The following is a 17684-nucleotide window of genomic DNA, read 5'->3' on the forward strand; positions in this document are numbered from 1 at the left end:
CAAAATCATTTTTCATATAGAGTAAGTCTTAACGCGCAACATACAAGTTTGTTATTATATTTTTAAACTGCAACAATTGTGAGCAGACTACTATTTCTATGACCTCGGCAGTAAGCTGACCTTTAAGCGGGGACTCCCACCTCTCAGATAGCGGGGACAATCGATAATTGTAGGAATAATATCGAGTGTGGGCTAGGCTGCGCAATAATCGGTAGTATCGAGCTTTGTGCCATCCCTATCACCAATAACAAACAAATAATTGGACTGCACAATAGAAATATTATCAGTAGAAATATAGGGGACAAGCCAGCATGATTGGAACCATGTCACCGTAGTTTCATTAACAACAACATCGTATTACTCACTGCAAACATCCCGAAAGACACGCCGTGACGTCACTGGCAAAACAAAGCAAAAACTGCGCAGAAAAACCAGGGGAATCTGTTAAGCAAGGTCCATTGGAAAAAAAGGGGTGGGGGGTGTTATAGAAACTGATCCCCCCGATTTCACTTTTACCACAATTAAAACTGATTAAAAATCAAGGCGGTGCGAGCTCAAAGTCTTCAGTTCACGATGACGCGCGATGAGAAACTGCCACTCAAACAGGCGGAGGTCTCCATCCAAAGGTTTCAGGATGTGGCAGTAGGTTATTTACCATATCTTCTGAAGTACGAAATTAATTCCTTTGCACTCATAGGTTCCCCACCATCTGAGCCTCCTAAAAAACCACCGTAGCAATATAGAGAAAAGTCTGGCACTGGGCGACTGGCAAAAAATAAAAAAAGAGGAACTCAATGCTCTAAGAGTCATCAAACAGATCAAGAATCTTCTCCTGGAAATGGACGCACTACGGGAAAAGGTGCGGGAGGAGGATCTGGAACGCTTTGATGACCTAATGAAACCTGGCAGGGATACTGCCTTCGCTGGCATGAAGGAATTTGCGGGTGAGTTGGAAGTGCCTTCTTAATCACTTCGGATCTAATATAACTACATACTATAATTTTAGAGCTCCAGCTTAAATCTCCTACCTCCACTTTGAGTTCCCAGTGCGACGACGACCTGGACAATCAGCCACAGGAGGTGGATATGAACTGCTTACCCGCACACCGGCACATGCCCCAGCTGCAACTCAACTTCCAGCTGGAGGAACACCAACTGGCCCAGAGACAATCCTGCCTGGATCAGATGGAGAACCTGCAACAGGAGATCTACGATCTGCACGGAATGTTCCAGGGAATGCGTCAACTGACTTCAGAGCAATCTGTGGCGGTGGAGAAGATAGCGGACAATGCTGAGGAAGCTCTGGAGAACGTCCAGCAAGGCGAGCTGAATCTGCGCCGGGCGCTAACCTATAAGAAGGCCATGTACCCCGTAGTTGGAGCTCTTCTGGGCACCTGTGTGGGTGGACCTATTGGACTGGTGGCGGGTATGAAAGCTGGAGGATTGGCGGCGGTGGGATGTGGCATACTGGGCTTCACCGGTGGCTCCGTGCTGAAGGCCAATCCCAATGTAATGCACGGCAACGTCGAGGAGGAGCAGGCGGAGCCCGATAGCGAGTCCACGGAGAGACTGGAGCTTAAAGAGAAGCCAGAATGACCCGCAGGAGTAAGTGCCCGATCCGCATCCACGGCTCTGGCCACCACGCACATCTGGTCGGCGAATACACGACGCTTGGAGGCAGCCACCACCGGAGTGATTTGCAGTGTGCGCAGCTATTGTTCCGTTCAGTAGAGATTTGACACCGATTTTAGTTGAATTTTCCCATTTTGTGATTTTCCACGTGCAGTAGAGCTAAAGCATAATGTAACTCCACTTTGTGTATAGTTTAAGCGTTGGATACTTGTTGTTCACATGACACCGCAACTGTGTGTAGATTTTAAGGCTTTAAAATGCAATAATAACTCGTAGCTTTAAAAAGTTATGGATATAACTATTCAATTTCCACGCTCACACTATTTCTGGGTTTTTGAGAACTTGTTAAGGCTTTAATATGCAAAACAAACTCTTAGATATAACATCTTTGTAGAAAAAGCCTACAAAATCTCCTAAACTAAGCGAGGACTTATAAACTACGATAAGATACCAGATGGGTAAACCAGCCCCGGATTTAAAGGGGAACATTAACCGTGGTCCAGGCCTGTTTGAAGTTCTTTTTCTGCGAGTGCTGCTTCTTCCTTAGACGCTTGGCGGTCTTCTTCTTCTTGAACCACGCAGGATAATTGCCGTACTGATCCTTGAGGGTTTTGCTGTTAAATATGTGATCCACGCCCGTTTTTTCGTTGGTCACCTTCACTTTCTCCCCCTTCTCCAGACTTTCCTGGTGCTCGTAGATTAGTTCCTGCTCCTCCTTGGATTTGGCCTCCTGGTGTTGGATTGAAATTGGGTTTTTAATAAGGATTCAAAAAGGTAGTATCGGAATAAGCTAAGCCTGTTTTTAATACAATATTAAATATTTAATACCAGGATAAGGTAAAATGAAGTATATTTGTAGGTAGGTATGCATTTATATCACAGAACTCACCCTTTTTAGCTCCTTGGCGGTCTTTATTTCGACCACATCGCTTATTTCCTTCATGATCTCATTTCCATCGGCATCTAGGAGTCCCAGAGTTTTCTTAAGTCGAATTAACTCCTTGGCTTCGTATCGCGCCTTCTTTATCTTATTCATTTCATCGCGGCGTTTTCTGGACCGATTGTTTCTCCCCATTTTAGTTGTCGGTTATTAAGTAAGGCCCGAAAAAGTCGTAAAAGTAAAGAAATTGCGTTCAATCTGCTAAAAACGTAAACACGTGTGTTCTTGTTAGAGCTGGAACGAAGACCGATATTCGTTCGATTTTTTCCGGCCGACTCTTATCGATAGCTCGAGTAAAATAATCGACCAGGGCTTATTTTAAGTAATTTAGCCGCCAAGTTTTGAATTGTTCGAGTCTAATTTTAAAATGGCTTTAGAATGCGGCTTTAGTTTCAAAGGCAAGGAAAATAAAAGCGCTTATTTTTAAATGTGTGTATAAAAATATATGTTTATATGTAAAAACTACATATGTGTATACAAATATAATACGAATTAATTTCAAATTATGAAGTTTTTTTATATCTTGAAATATTAACAATTAATATGGGCTACAAAATTATCAAAACATTCTAAATCATAGGCTATTTTCTTTTATGCATATTAGTAATTACTTGTCTTAAAACCACAAATAAAGCTTTTGTGACTTTTTCCTTATTCGTTTGCTCATCTTTCCCTTCCCTTATTCCACTCTTTATTTACTTACCATTTATTCACTCTCCTCTCCCATTTTCTTCCTGCTCTCAGAATGCAATATGACTTTTGTATACAAACAAAATCAGCTGCTGAAGAGAAAATGAGAGGCTTGCCAAATACGAAAAGTAATAAAATAAATATTATGGTGGTTATGAAATGCTCTACTCTAACAAAATTTGTACGCTCTCCATACGCTCTCGTTTTCGTAAACTCAGTTTTATAAAATTTGAATTTTTTCTTTGGGTAACGACACCGTTTACTCTAATAGCTAAGGCAATATGTATTTATAATATTTATATTAACGTCTTATTTGACGTCTATTAGAAATGCATTATTTGTATTAAATGTTTTTACAAAGAGTAAGCACATAAAAATGTTAGTATAAACAGCATAAGCACTTACAATATGTCGACTTCAGTGACATAGCTGGGTTACTTTAGATTTGGATAGAGTATCCGAGGTGCCTCTCTTGCACATGCGCAGCAGCGGAAGGCGATGCGGAGAGGCAGAAACAGGGTAAGTGTGTCGGGCTCAGCTGTAGAGCCACCAATACACGGGCAGCGCATCAACACCAGCGCACATTAGAGGCACACACATATGGGGGCAACCAGCTTTGTTGGCCAGTTTGTAGACCTTCTGCCATCATTCGCTCGTCAGTCGTTGTTGCTAGCATACGTCACGGAGTTCCTGTAGCTCTGCTCTTCTCCGCACTTCTCACCCCCTCAGTTAAGCAAAAACGGAAGTAACCAGCACAAACCATAAGCACGGAAATTAAAAAACATTTCGAAAACTGTGCGAAAAAGCCTTGCTGGTGCAAATTATTGCAGTGAATACGGGGAGATTCCGACACCGATCGATCAATAAACTCCGGGCAGCAAGTAAGTGCAGTTTTAACCCCCAAAAAAGCAGGAAGAAATTTAAGCGGAAGTCCTTCTCCAAGGAAAGGACATTCACACTCACACTCACACGCGCACCAACACATGCTCAGATATGTTTCTTAAAAGTTCTGCTGCAAGCTGATTTACATGTACACACATCTCAAGTGCAGCCAAGCGATACATACGAAAAAGCAGGAAAAAATTCTGATTGCACCTTCGCATTCAAAGAGTTCACACTTTTGCGACTGTGTGAGTTTTCCTTGGCTTTCAGTCAGGCCAACAGTTTTCCTTCTCCACATGTACTCACACACACACAGTTTTCCCCCAATTGTATTTGGGTGCAAATCGGCCGAGTTTCTTGTTAAGGGGATTTCCATTCTGGGCATCTAATAGCCATAAATTTGACTTGCATCACGTTTTCAGCATTTGTAGCGATCGTTATCAGAGCCGTGCCACATCTCAGATCACTAGCATTTCCCAGCTGTGTGCACTGCAAAAAAATGTGGGCAAATTGAGAAGGAATAAGTCACTGGAATAATCCAATTCAAATGTTACTCATGTGGAGCTTATTGGAATATATATGTTGTATGAAGTTGGCTTACAATAATTTGATGAATATGTAGAATTGCAAGCCAGTATAAAACATTGAGAAATTCTGATTTCGTTTGTAGAATCCTTTCTCTCAGTGTTCAGACTTATGTATATAGCTGCTGCACTTTGCCCCCCGATCGAGTTAAATTTTTTTGTGCAATCATTGTGTGTTCATGGAGTGTCAACTGGCGATGGCAAGTGCAATGAATGTTTCGCTGATTAACATCTTAATTAGCCTTGCAATTATTTCCTCAACTGCTGTGGCCAAAATAAACCGCCTGGATGCCTGCCAACATTTGCTCAGATGTTGAGATGCATCTGAAAAGCAAACGAAAATAGGGAGCACTTTGAGGAGAAACCTTGCCACTCCGCTCCAACCACAAAAGCAGGCCCAAAAACCCAAGTGAATCATGCGGCAAATGTGCAGAACAGGTCTTGCAGTTGCCATTGTCCATTGTCCATTTTTCGAGCTGAAGAGCTAAAAAAAACCTCTGAAGAACCGAAGGTGCTGGATTGAAACGGAGGGGTAGGAAGAAGGGAGTAGGGGCCCAAAACGAATGGGTAGAATAGTCCGGGATGATAAATCAAGTCTGGCCAGTTGTTTGTCTGTGGCAATGAAAGAAAAATTGAAAAACAAAAGCCACAGACAACAACATAAACAGCGAACAGCTGATGATGCTGCAGCTAAGCGAACTCAGCCAAATGTGTATCTGGCAGATAAAGTCAGTTGGATGCCTCGATGCGATCGTGGCCAACAAATCTGGTCGCCTTAATTGGCCAAAAGGGTAACCGTAGTCACAGCAAGTCCAACTGATGCACTGGAAGAAAAAGTACATGTCTCTCTCAACAGAAGCAATTGATATTGTTTCAAAAGTTATTGTTTATTGAGTTTCTGCAGTTGAAAATTACTGTGGAGTAAGCAATAGGGAAAGTATTTCTTCCATAGCATCGACCCAATTCGGTGATTATTTATCTCTCTGTAGCAGTGCCAATTCCTTAGTGAGCTATTTTGGAACTAGTCTTGGCCTTTTAAGGCGCTGACCGCCTTTAAGGCGCTTTTCACTCGCCAAAGCCGACTGAGTAGGGAATGAAGGCAATTAAGTCATCGTTAGACGGCATTAGCGGGCTTAATTAGAGCAGAGGTACTGACGCGGCAGTTTGTGAGACAGTCCCTGGGGTTCTCCTCAACTCAGCCCGCCGGGTTCAGATACGAAAACCCAGTGCCAACTATCAGGTAGCAAATGGAAGGCAGCTGGTTGGTGGCTAATCCCAAAATGGCACGCATTGCGGACGGACCCTACCCTGCCCTCCCTGCAGACCGATAATGCCCGACTATAATTAGAAAGTTAGTCAGCCGACTTGCCGTAACTGTAGTTAGGCATGTGCATCCGAAAGATACCCAAACAAAAGTCCAAACAATGAGCACTTGATGTTCTTGTCTCGGTTTTGGGTTACTGTATTTTGGTTCCTCGCAGGTCCTGATTTATGGCCGTGAAGAAAGTGAAACTGCTGTAGGTGTGGGCAAAACCTGTTTACTCAGGACACGAACGAGAAAAAACCGACTCCAAACAAAGACCAGAGTCAAGTTCAAGTTGTTTAGTATTTTCGAGTTATGTAAGTCTTTCGCCCCGTGCCTCCTTTGACTGCGCATCTAAATGTCAAAAATTATGTCATAATTCTCAAAAATAAACGCAGCTGCATGTGAGTTCCATAGGGTAGAGGATTCGGGGTGGTGTACGGGCTGGTTCCAGGTGGTAGGCCCAGTAACACTGCACACTGCGCAGTTCCACCCAAATCCCTTCCCCGTTTTCCATTTGGGGGTTGCTGACGTGTTCATTTTCCACTGGCGCTGATTTGCAGCTATGGGCCTTTCATCGATTTGCAGCTTAGCCGCTTCCAAAGGGGGGAAAACATGTGGGGCGGACTCTCCACCCAGCTGGGCACCCTCTGCAAACCCAAAAATAGCAAAGGTGACCCCCAAAACGGCTGCGGAACGGGAGGCTGCGAAAAAGTCGTTCTGGGCCTACATTTCCCTAAATGCGGAAGTCTTTACTTTGTATACACATATATATGTACATAGGATGGTGGCATTCCCTATATATATACACACATAACTGCAGCAAGAGAGAGCACCAAAACATTCAATGGGGCCTGTCGTGAAGGTTGCTAGGTAATCATCATCGGGGAAAATGCCCTCCGACTGCGCAGGTCAAACAAATTTGTTTGTAAACAAATAGGGCTGAGAGCAGTGAGAGAGCGAGGTGTTCTCTCGGGAAAAGTCCTGCAGCGAAAGTAGGGGAAAAGCCAGTAACAGTACCAGTTACAGTAACAAACTGCGGTCGGAAAACTATTTCAAGCCCAGTGGGTGGTGGCTGCAGCGGGCGGGGCGGTCGATTTACATTTGACTATAAATCTCCCTTTTAATTGACGTCGTTCTAACACAATTGTGGCAATTTGAGTGCTATATTTATGCCCGCCGCTGGGGAATGGTGTTAAATATTAATTTGATTATGGGGTAGGGAGATATGGGTGAATAGGCTGCTAAAGGGTACAAAGAAGCCGATTAATCTGCATTAGGTTACTTTAAAGGGAATCACCCTTCGCAAGAGAATCGATTTTTCAAAACTATGCTGTACCAATCTCAAAGCTGTCTGAAAGTATGCTACAATATATTTAGTAGTACGCAAATATAAATGATTTTCAAAGCGTAAAAGCCGTATTCCTTCTAGACTTTCTATATCTATAATTTCATACCAAGTTTATGCCGGTGGGGTACATTCTTATTATAACTGCGCACGTGCTAGAAGCTATATTATTTCATTGCGACTTTAAGTCATATTATTTCATATCATAATGACTAGGCTCATTTCCGAGTTGATCGCCTGATGTAATCCGCCAGAAGGGCGCGTAAATCGATTTACTTGCGGAATATTAGATTGATTGATTGCTTAGAATATATGTATATACTTTTATGTATGTATTCGAGGACCATGGACGGCGCTGACCCAGAATTCCTAATACGACAGCTGGACCTGGACTGCCATTGATAAACAAAGTGATAAAAAATATGCGCCGTGTCCAGCGGATTTGCCTAAGAAGAGTCACATGGAATGCGCACAACTGCGTCTCACGTACTAATTGAAATTACGCGTTTTAAAGCATCCAGTTATATATATACAAATATAATAAAAAGCTCAACTAAATGCCATTAATATGAACAGTCGAAGTGCAGCGAGGTGCGCGAACTTGAAATTATATATGTGCAATCCCACATTTATCATCGATCGTTTGATAAGCAGTCGCCACACAATGAACCTCGATTCTCGAACGCTTTGATACAGTGGAGCCTCGCAGGTGTCTCTTTTCTGACATCAAGGGATCGTTTTGCCACTGGGCTTGGTAGATGTCACTGAAATAGACTTATTATTCATTCGGCTTGGTGATAAAGCTACACCAGCCATTTCAGTAGCCGCAGCACATCATAAAGCCATCTAATAGCACATGAGCACACTGTGCCACCGCATATGGTATCCATTACCATGCACCCTAAATTCCACTTAGTGCAGCTGAAATGTGCATGGCAACTACATGGCAAGAGCTTCTCCAATTCCATATTCACAAGTGTTTGTCCATCCAAATGAAAACATAAAGCGAGTGAAAAGTTGCTTCACTTGATGTCGCATTTAGCTTCTGTCGATGCGTTGGCGTCGTCATTTGACTTCACATTATGACGATGTGCCGAACTGCGTAGTATCTGCAAGCTGTGCTCCATAGAGGGGTCTTATAGAGGGGGTCTTATAGAAGGGGGGCTATTTGGAGCGGAGTTTGTGCGCAATAACCCAGAAAGAAGTGCTCGGAACAGTCGAGTTCACTTGGGATGGGCCGTGGTTCACTTCACTGCCTTTGATGCTGGCCGCTTTTCCAGTTTGCTGCTTGTTTGCATGTAAACGCCGCCGTTTGTTGTAATCATTTTGGGACAGGAGATGTGGCAGCCAGCATAGCTGGCATAAACATTACCCGATTAGATAAAGCACCATTTCTATCTGAACTTTGTTTATTTGAGTTTAAAGTGCTGCCGCGCGCAAATAGTTTTCTATTTTGTTTTCTATTTCGTTGGCGTCCACCCGATGACGCCAATATTGTTTACCTCCAACCAAAAGAGGGGAAATTTGTTTTCTTTACCAATTTTTTTATTGGTATTTTTTTCGAGCATAAACCAAACGCGTGCAGACTAAGATTAATTATAAAAACTTTGGGTTGGCCAATGGCATGGAATGGGAAGAGATCACAAGATTTTGTGTGGGCATAGTGGCCACAAACATATGTACATAAATTCCCCCTATATATGCGAGTATATACTTGGCTATATCCGGCGATCTTTTTGCTGCTTTGGCACCTGTGTGTCGCTCTGCTACTTTTGTAGTTGCAGTTCTCCTTGTACGAAAGCTACACCTTGTCGCCGTCAGCTGTTGCATGATAAAATTTCTAAAAATATATAGAAAGCCACAACAAAATGCTTCTCTATTGGCTCAACAACCTTGAACCTGGCCGAGAGGTTGTGCTTTTGCCAGAAATATGTATCAGTACATGCACTTGTGTGTTATTGCCCATTATCTAAAACGAAACAGAATTGTTTAATGGGTGGCGAACGAGAATCAATTTTTGGGTGAGCAGCAGTTGTGGTCGGAGGTAATCGTCAAACTCAATATAAATTATTCCATAAAATTCGCAATACCATATAAAAGAAAAATCAATTAAAATATTTTAATAAAATGTACAAACTTATTAAATATTTATTGTTATTGATAGGTCCATAAGATACCAGAATGTGAAAAAGATATTAAAGCTTTGTCTATGGAGTACTGCATATTTTATATCTGCACAAGCAGAAGCCGACTTTAAAAGATTATTTTAAATGAGCTCATTTATCGTTTATAGCTCTTTGTATCCAAAGAGGCAGTAGCCGACACTTGATGATTGCTTTCCGAATTGATTTCGAATTGCATAATGCGATGATTGGCAAACTGGCAACGAAATCGAGTCTGAACTTATTCGAATGCCTCGAGTGTTCTGCGTTTGCCTGGGAATGACAGTTTGCAAATAGTTCTCAGCCGTTCATTAGCATTTTCATGCGTTCCCAATGTCCGACAACTTATTGCTTGGCTGCTTTTTGCTTCAGCCGTGACTCGGCATTAAACATTTGAAATTATTAAGCAGAGAAACTGTATTTCTGCGTGAACTTTGGAGCTGCCAGCTGCCAACTACTCTGCCAAAGCGAGTATCCCACACCCATGCACTTGAAGAAATAAGGGTACCCATATCTTATCAAAATAATGGGCATGTAAACTTATTTACGCTTGATTAGACAAGATTAAGGGGTTAGGGATTATTAAATGACAATTTCATACCTTTTTTGAAAAAATTTCCTTTGTTGTGCTCTTCCACCTTCACTTATTAGTAATTTTCCCAAAAAACAATCGAAAAATTGTTTAAATATGGAATGTAATACCTTTTTGAGCTCGTAGAAACACCCCCAATCGATTTGTATTTAAATCTGAACATTTTTAAATTTAGCCATTTTTTGCAAAAATTGATGATGGTTACATCATAAAAAAAAATGAAAAAATCGAAAAAAAATTTTTTTTTCAAATCAACAAATTATTGATACAGCTTTTTAATTTGTGTTATAAGCTGCAAAAAAAATAGGATCCTTGCACAGTGGGGCTATTTTTAGCCAAGTTATGGCAAAAATATCATCTAAAAGTTCATATTTAGAGGGTTCTAATCCACCATTAGCTAGTAAAACTAAATCTTTTACCAACCCGTAAAATGTATTCAATATTAAATCAAATTAAATCCAGAAAAAGTTAGATTTGGTGATAGGAAAAGTAATGGCGTAACTACCTCAAGTAGGTTTTGAGTCCATATTTCACAAATCCCATGATTTGTTGACGTGTATTCATTTTTTTCCATCACCCCCTTCTTGCCGAAGCTTAGTCACTCGGGCGGCCCGTGGCCAGTTGGCAGCGAAGAGCCACTTGGTCTGCCGATAGAAAAGTATCTAGCAGATACAGATACGGTTGGTGGGCGGCGGCAGGGGGAGCGGGTCGGGGGCGGGAAAGTGTGTCAGTGCGCAAACGTCAGAGCAGCTGATCGGAGAGCGGATACTACACGCTATATACTCGTACATAGTTTGTATTTGAAGACGGAGAGCCGCGATCGCTTTGTTGGTAAACAAAAATCACGAACAGCACGTATGATCGCAGGTCTCTCGCTGTTTTTTAGCGCTGCTCAGCTGGTTGGAGCATAATTTTGGCTCTGGCTTTGTTGGCTTATTGCGTTTTAAAAAATACATAATTATGGGCTTAGAAACGCTCGCGAGTTGCGCTCTCTCCGTCGCTCTCTTGGTGAAAAAACCGAGAGATACTCAGATACTTTTCCAGCGTTTACAGCGATCGCTGCCTGGCATTCGCCTTTGATATTTGAAAGCAGACGCAACAGCAGCAGCACCGGATAATCGAGTGCAGCAGAAAAAGAAAAGTGAAAATCCCAGAAGAGATTAGGTAAATACAAAGAAACAAGAGAAGTGTGAGATACCCAGCCAAAATAATAAACGAGTACAAACTGCAGCGGAAAAAAATACAAGCAAAAAGGTACGCACACACTCGGCTTCAGATACAGGTACTCGCAGATACAGATACTCGCGAATGAGAATACTGTAGCTTTTGTTCTTGCGCCCGCTTTTGAAATTCAAATGCGCTTCCGTCGATTCAGTTGGCAATCGAGTGTCGACTAGGCTGTACCGTCTGCAGTGGCATCCGCATCCATATCCATATATATATACATATATCCCGCTTACAATATCCGATTTTGTGGCCTCTACGTGGTTTTAGTGAATTTACGTGAGTGTTTTCCTTGTGCAGTTGAATACATCCGTTTTTCGCATCCATAAGGTGAGCAGATCGCAGCTATCTATTTCCGATTCTTCGACCAATTAGTGCCTGTAATTGGCAGAATTCCGTCACTCAGGCACTGCCAAGGTCGCCACTGACGTCATTTGGCTAGCTTGCATAATTCCGCATTATGCCATAAAAGAGACAAATTCCATACCCCACTTTGTTTTTGTTTTCCAAAAAAAAATCAGAAAGCGAAAACAAGTAACAAACAATAACACGAAAGTCTCTAAAAACAAAGGCACTTTTGCACTTTGACTGGGTGAGAGCTTAAAGCTAATCAGATACGATTTGACTGATATGAATATATGCCCACATATATGTTGATATCATTCCGAACGTATCTATATAGATTGGCTATTGGTTTGTACTCAAGCAGAGAGCTTTACACACGGCTCTTTGTTTGAAATACTTGTCGAGGTATAAATAAATTCGGTAGAGATGTTTGGACTTAATGGTCCAGATATTCCAGTTCCGTGAAAGCCCTGCTCAGCACTTGTTCCACTCTGTGCTCAACTGCTGTGCAGCAACTGTCAGATCTACTAAATTAGTTCAAGTTCATTAGCCCAGCCCCACTTGAAAGCCCCCTCCTGGTAGAGTCACCACTATCTCGAAACTATATAGAACAATCAATTGAACAAAGCCTGAACTTTCGACTGCTGCCTCGTTTGCCACACACGCCAGACTCTGCGTTATAGTAAGGCCCAGACTATATAGTAGGCAATGGTATAATAGTATACAAATACAAATTATTAGCATAGTTGACGCTGTCTGGCGAATTCGTCTGGGGTGCGGCTTATCGGTCCTCAAAATGAGTTGGCGAATTCTCTGTTGTTATTCGGGGCTGATAAACAGCCAAACATATTCCGGCTTGCTGGTTCGATAGCAAATAATGGCAGAACATGGTGTGGATAACGATTTCCGTAGACTTATATAACCAATTAGCGATCAAGGTCAGTGCCAAAGAAAAATCAACAAAATTCTGAGCTAAAATAAGCGCGATGATATCTGGTATCTAGCGATGCACCCTGACTAGAATATATAATGAAGACAAAATATATTATTGTATCTGAACATCCGAAGGTCGCAAGTATTTGGCTGCAGATGTGACAAAAGTGAAATTGCGCTTACTGCAGCTCAAGCGAAATAGAGTATATGCGTATTGGGGTCCATGACCAATCAATCCTACGGGTTATCAAGGGTGCTGTAAGCTGTCGGCCATAAAAGTAAGAACCCTCGAGCCCTCGTCCCCCATACGTACGTGTTTATTAATAAAATGCCTGCACGGCAAACGCGGTTGTGCAACGCAATTGCATTTCGAATGCAAAACATTTTCCCTCTATTTTCGGTTAGATGTGCATTCTTCTGCATGTGTGAAAATATGGCCTGGCATTTTGAGGTCAAGTTGAGTTTGCTAAATGAATATTTTTTTCCTGAAACCCATCGAAGAGGCAGCCCTCTCTGCCTAGATAATTACCATTGCCAGGCGATTAGCAGAATTTATTTGAGCTGTCCAAGTCAATGGCCCCCCCATCAAATTTGATTGTCAAACTTTCGCTGACATTTCGACTTGGACTGCCTCATCAAACCCATTTTCGTACGCTTTTGTGTCTCTGCTGCCGGAGATTTCACTTTGTTAGTTTCTGTGGCTTTTCACGTTTTTGCTTTGCGGTCAAATTGCAAATTGCACCGGCAATTGTCTCTGCAAGTCCAGCTTCAGCAGCAGCTTTGGCTGCAGATCCATTTCCATTTTCATTTGCTTGAGTTTTCCGTTTTCCGTGCGCAGTTTGATCGACAGAAATATGCCAGTCGAGCTGCTGACATCTTTATGACGATGCGATAATCAGCCAAATGCACTGGGGAAAATGTTATTACACCTTCTTTACAATTTCAATTTTCGCAGTATATCCACTTTATTAGAGTAACTTAGCTCTATTGCCTTGCAGTTTCTAGTGTTTCCATTGCATCAAATACGGAATATATATTTTTCCGTGTGCACCCACCGATTTAGTTCATTTCATCTTTTAGAGAGATAATTGCGGGCATAGTTTGGGTACAGATTTTTCTATTGTCATGACGTGAGCCCGATTCAAATTGCATATATGCAGCTCAACTGCTGTGTGTGTGCTATATATAATTGCCTCGATCATAAGCTCGGCGCATGCACACCATTCCAAATGGAATCAGTTGGAATTGGGGGCGGTGTGAGGTGGGATGGGTGGAGAGGGGTGCCTATCAACTGGAAAACTTAATGGCCAGTGCAGCGATACTTTATTTCACTGGCCAGTCTATTATACAGTTGTCAGCACAGTGCTACAGAAGAAAAATCTGATTAATGTAATCACACGTAATTGGCGCGTTCGGTTAATTTGCGTAGAGAAAATTTCACTTTCGCAATCGAATTTGAATGGTCATTTGCATTGATTTCGCTGGAGCTATATATTTATAATATAGCATGGAAGTGATGCAATAAAAAATAATTGCCATCCTTGTGTGGGCAACTTCTCTTTTGTGTTTTTTGAGTTGATATTCGGATTCGCACATCCGTATAAATAAAGTAAACTAAGTGAATTTCAACGAAAGGCAATTCAATTAATTGTTAGCAAGGATAGTTTGAGTGACGAACATTGAATACTCTGAAAAGTATTTGTCAGTATAAAGTATATTGTCCTGATTAAAATAAAATAAATAACTATATGAGAAATGATCATAATTAAATTTTCTTTGCAATTTGATACTGAATAAAGTTAATTGAATTCTTATGCAAACCAAATTCGCAAGACCTTAGTTCTTCTAAAATTTCTGAAATAACTTAACTTTTCCCACCATTATTGTGTCTTGGAATTTTTCAAAATGCTTTGATACTCAAGCACTCGAGGTGTGCACTCGAAAAAATCCTGCTGCTCATCACTTAGCAGTGTATGGGCAATTAAATGAAAACAAGTAGCCGCCCCATTGAACCGCGTGCGCCCACGCAAGCAAGCGGCTTACTGGGAAATAGGGGGGCTTTTCCAAGGGGTTGGCGATTACGCAATGTGCACACAATTTGCTAAGCTCATTTCTGACGTATTTTCCCCACTCTCTCTTTTCATTCCACTTGCAGCTTCTACGCTACGAGGAAAAAGAAACAGAACAAGACAAGACAAGAGAAGAACACAGCGTACAAACAAGTAACAGAAACAGAAACAAATACAAAAAGAATTAAATAAAAGACTGAGCAACGTTCAAGCAAATCCAAGGAACAAAACCAACAGCAACATAAGCAATCTCCCACAAATCGTCTCTCTAACTGTGAAACTAGGCCCACATAAATCCGAGTGGAAAAGCGCAACTTTGATCTCAGCACCCCCGCAACCAAGAAGCAATACGAGTATATAAAAAATAAGAGCCAGCGCACCTTACCGCCGGATCAGCCGCATTAACCCCGTATAATGTTAAGCAGCCTCGCCTCGTATCTCTTTGGATCAGCGACATCCGATACCATTAGCCAAGAAGCCAAGCCCGCCCAGAACCAACCCAACGCTTCGAACTCAAGCTCGACTCCCGGCCCGACCAGCGATCCCGCGGCTGGCGATGTAATTGAGGTCACCTCCTCGACGCCCTCGGTAGCGGGCAGCAGTCGGGGGGCGGTGCGCGCCTCCAACGGCAAGCGGGGCAAGAACAGGCGTGGCAAGCAGCAGCGGACCAACCAGCAGCAGCAGCAGCAGCATCAGCGGAAGCAACAGCCAGCGATCACCAAATTGCTGACGCCCTCGGGCGAGATCGTCGACGAGGACTTCGACGAGGACGAATGGTACATTGTGGAGAAGGACGGTGAGTTGACAAGTCCACCAATTACTAACCTTACTAACGATGTATTCCCTTTGCAGACGAGGAGGACTCCTCCCTGCCGCGCAGCGACTCCGAGGAGGAGCTCGCCGTGGTGGAGGTGTCGCAGCCGCGTGGCGGCACCACCGCCTCCTCCCCATTGGTAACTGTTGCCACTGGCACAGCGTTCAGCTGCCGCCGCCGGCAGGGCGTCAACTCGTATTCCCTGTACAGTGGGCCGCGGCCGCAGCAGCAGCGCAACTATCTGCAACGCTCGCGCGTCACCCGGCCGCTGAGCATCAGCACCCTCAGCCCGCCCAGAAGTGTGCCCGCCCTGGGCTCCGGCGATCCTGAAACGCTGACCCAGTCGCTGTACGTGGCCTCGCCGAGCGGCAGCGACCAGGGCCAGGGTCAGGGTCAGGATCACGGCCTGGGTGCTAACGTGCTGATGGAGGAGTCCTGGTACGTAACACCGCCACCATGCTTCACCTCGATTGGGCCAATCAATATGGAAACATCACCATTTGAGAATCTATTGATTGAGCATCCAAGGTTGGTGATCTTTATAGTACACAATACGAGTCTCCCATGCCCATGCCCGACCCACCCCAACCTCCCTCCGTTCCACCAACCACCGCAATTTGCAATTTGCAGCCGAAACGCACGCAAAATACTAGTTAGCCATTTGGATTTATTGACCCCCAACTAACTTGTGGCCTCTCTCATCGCTTTGCAGCATGTCCGTTTATCGTAGTATTAGGTCCACCCAGGAGGGAACCGAAAGTTTTGTTAATCTTGATCTCGGGGTGTCGGCGGAGGTGGCGCAGCAGCGGGAGGAGCCCGAGCCGGAGGCTGAGCCGCAGGATCAGCGCCAGCCTCTCCAGGAGCAGCGTGCCCCCAACGCTCGCTTCGATCGCCATGCGGCCGCCCAGTTGAAGCAGCAGACACTGGCTCGTCAGAGCCAGAAGGTAAGGACTCTATTTAGTGGCGAGTGTGCAAAGCGCTGATCTAATCAAACCCAATCCTTAGAGCAACAACAAGAAGCAGCACCAGCAGCTCTGCCGCAGTGCCATCAAGCGGGCCAACAAGGTGCGCGACTTCCAGGCCAAGGCCAACCGCCCGCGCCGCTCGGAGATGCAGCACTGCAAGCTGGTCAGCGGCGCCAACAACAACCGCAGCAAGTGCTGCTACTAGGCGCGCACCACCCACATCCACCCACAGCCACCCAACACCAACACCAACACCACCACCACCACCACGCCTCCAGCGCCCGAAGAGCCGAAGGAGGAGCATTACAATCATGCAATCAGGCGACGCGATTTTAATTAGTATTTTAACCTAATCCCCAGATGAAGCGAGAAAATCCGCGAAAGAAAAATGACACAAAAATATCAAAAATCTAGCAGCTACAGAAACGCATATGTTTAATTAACTAAACTTAACAATTACTTGTGTAAAAACGAAAAACAAAAGCCACAAAAAAATTTTAATATCTGTGTAAATGCGTAGGTTTTAACGTTTGCCGTTTCAATTTCAAAACTTATATGAAAAATACCAAAAAAAAATCAAATGCAATAAAATTTTCAAAATGATTATGCAAAAAAATCCATAAGAAAACACACACATGAAAAATGAAAAAAAACATGTATAAAATAAGCAACAGAAACGATTTTGTTAATGTAGCTAAGAAAACTATTTTATTTATTTAACAATCAAAACACACACACTCGATTACTTCATGGTATGTTTTGCAAAAGTTTATGTTTATTTGTGTGATCGGTCTCTGAATATCGATTGAGTTGAGTTTGTATGAATTTCTGTGTGTAAAGTGTATGCTTACCGACATGTAGGATGTATTGTATTAAACCCCTGGCACCAGATCCAATGTTCTATTGTATGCCTGATTATGTTGGAAATGCCCGTGCGTATGTATGAAACAACAATGTGTGAGAAGGGGTTAAAAAATAAAAAAACATATATATAACAGAAGGAAAAAATCACAATAAAAATAAATCTGCTAAACTTTAAGAACCATGCGGACTTTAATGGGAATTGCGATAAATCGCTGGTTTGTACGAGTGAAACCACAATGCCAGCAGAGACTTCTTAGTGAAAGCTTGAATAAATGATAAGCATGTAAAGCCAGGTTTTCTTCATTGATCCTAATACGATGCAGTGGACTGAAGATCT

At 43.0% G+C, this 17684-nt stretch overlaps 3 protein-coding genes across 14 annotated transcripts; 2 read left to right on the forward strand and 1 right to left on the reverse strand.

Annotated features, from left to right (window-relative positions):
• Positions 1-189: 189 nt before the first annotated feature.
• LOC6544004 (syntaxin-17) lies at positions 190-1938 on the forward strand. The gene is made up of 3 exons (XM_001971860.3): positions 190-642; positions 698-944; positions 1007-1938. The coding sequence occupies exons 1-3, from the start codon at positions 574-576 to the stop codon at positions 1594-1596; spliced, it is 906 nt and encodes a 301-aa protein (XP_001971896.3). The 5' UTR covers positions 190-573; the 3' UTR covers positions 1597-1938.
• Positions 1939-1955: 17 nt separating this feature from the next.
• On the reverse strand, positions 1956-2842 carry LOC6544005 (protein LLP homolog). The gene is made up of 2 exons (XM_001971861.3): positions 2522-2842; positions 1956-2362 (listed from the first exon to the last, which is right to left on the reverse strand). The coding sequence occupies exons 1-2, from the start codon at positions 2705-2707 to the stop codon at positions 2108-2110; spliced, it is 441 nt and encodes a 146-aa protein (XP_001971897.1). The 5' UTR covers positions 2708-2842; the 3' UTR covers positions 1956-2107.
• An 853-nt stretch (positions 2843-3695) lies between these two features.
• Positions 3696-17496, forward strand: LOC6544205. 12 transcript variants are annotated; one of them, XM_026976782.1, is made up of 5 exons: positions 3696-3781; positions 14791-15500; positions 15557-15956; positions 16231-16462; positions 16524-17496. In XM_026976782.1, exons 2-5 carry the CDS (start codon positions 15119-15121, stop codon positions 16686-16688), a joined length of 1179 nt encoding a protein of 392 aa, XP_026832583.1. In that variant the 5' UTR covers positions 3696-3781; positions 14791-15118; the 3' UTR covers positions 16689-17496. The 12 variants fall into 12 exon arrangements, with proteins under 12 accessions (XP_026832583.1, XP_026832581.1, XP_015013828.1 ...); XM_026976780.1 differs by having other exon boundaries at positions 3767-3781; positions 15557-16046; positions 16524-17067; XM_015158342.2 differs by lacking the exon at positions 3696-3781 and adding an exon at positions 3870-4143 and having other exon boundaries at positions 15557-16046; positions 16524-17067.
• The last annotated feature ends 188 nt before the right edge of the window (positions 17497-17684 follow it).

The sequence above is a fragment of the Drosophila erecta genome, unplaced genomic scaffold (genome assembly GCF_003286155.1).
Source record: "Drosophila erecta strain 14021-0224.00,06,07 unplaced genomic scaffold, DereRS2 tig00000021-arrow-pilon, whole genome shotgun sequence".
Lineage (NCBI taxonomy): Eukaryota > Metazoa > Arthropoda > Insecta > Diptera > Drosophilidae > Drosophila > Drosophila erecta.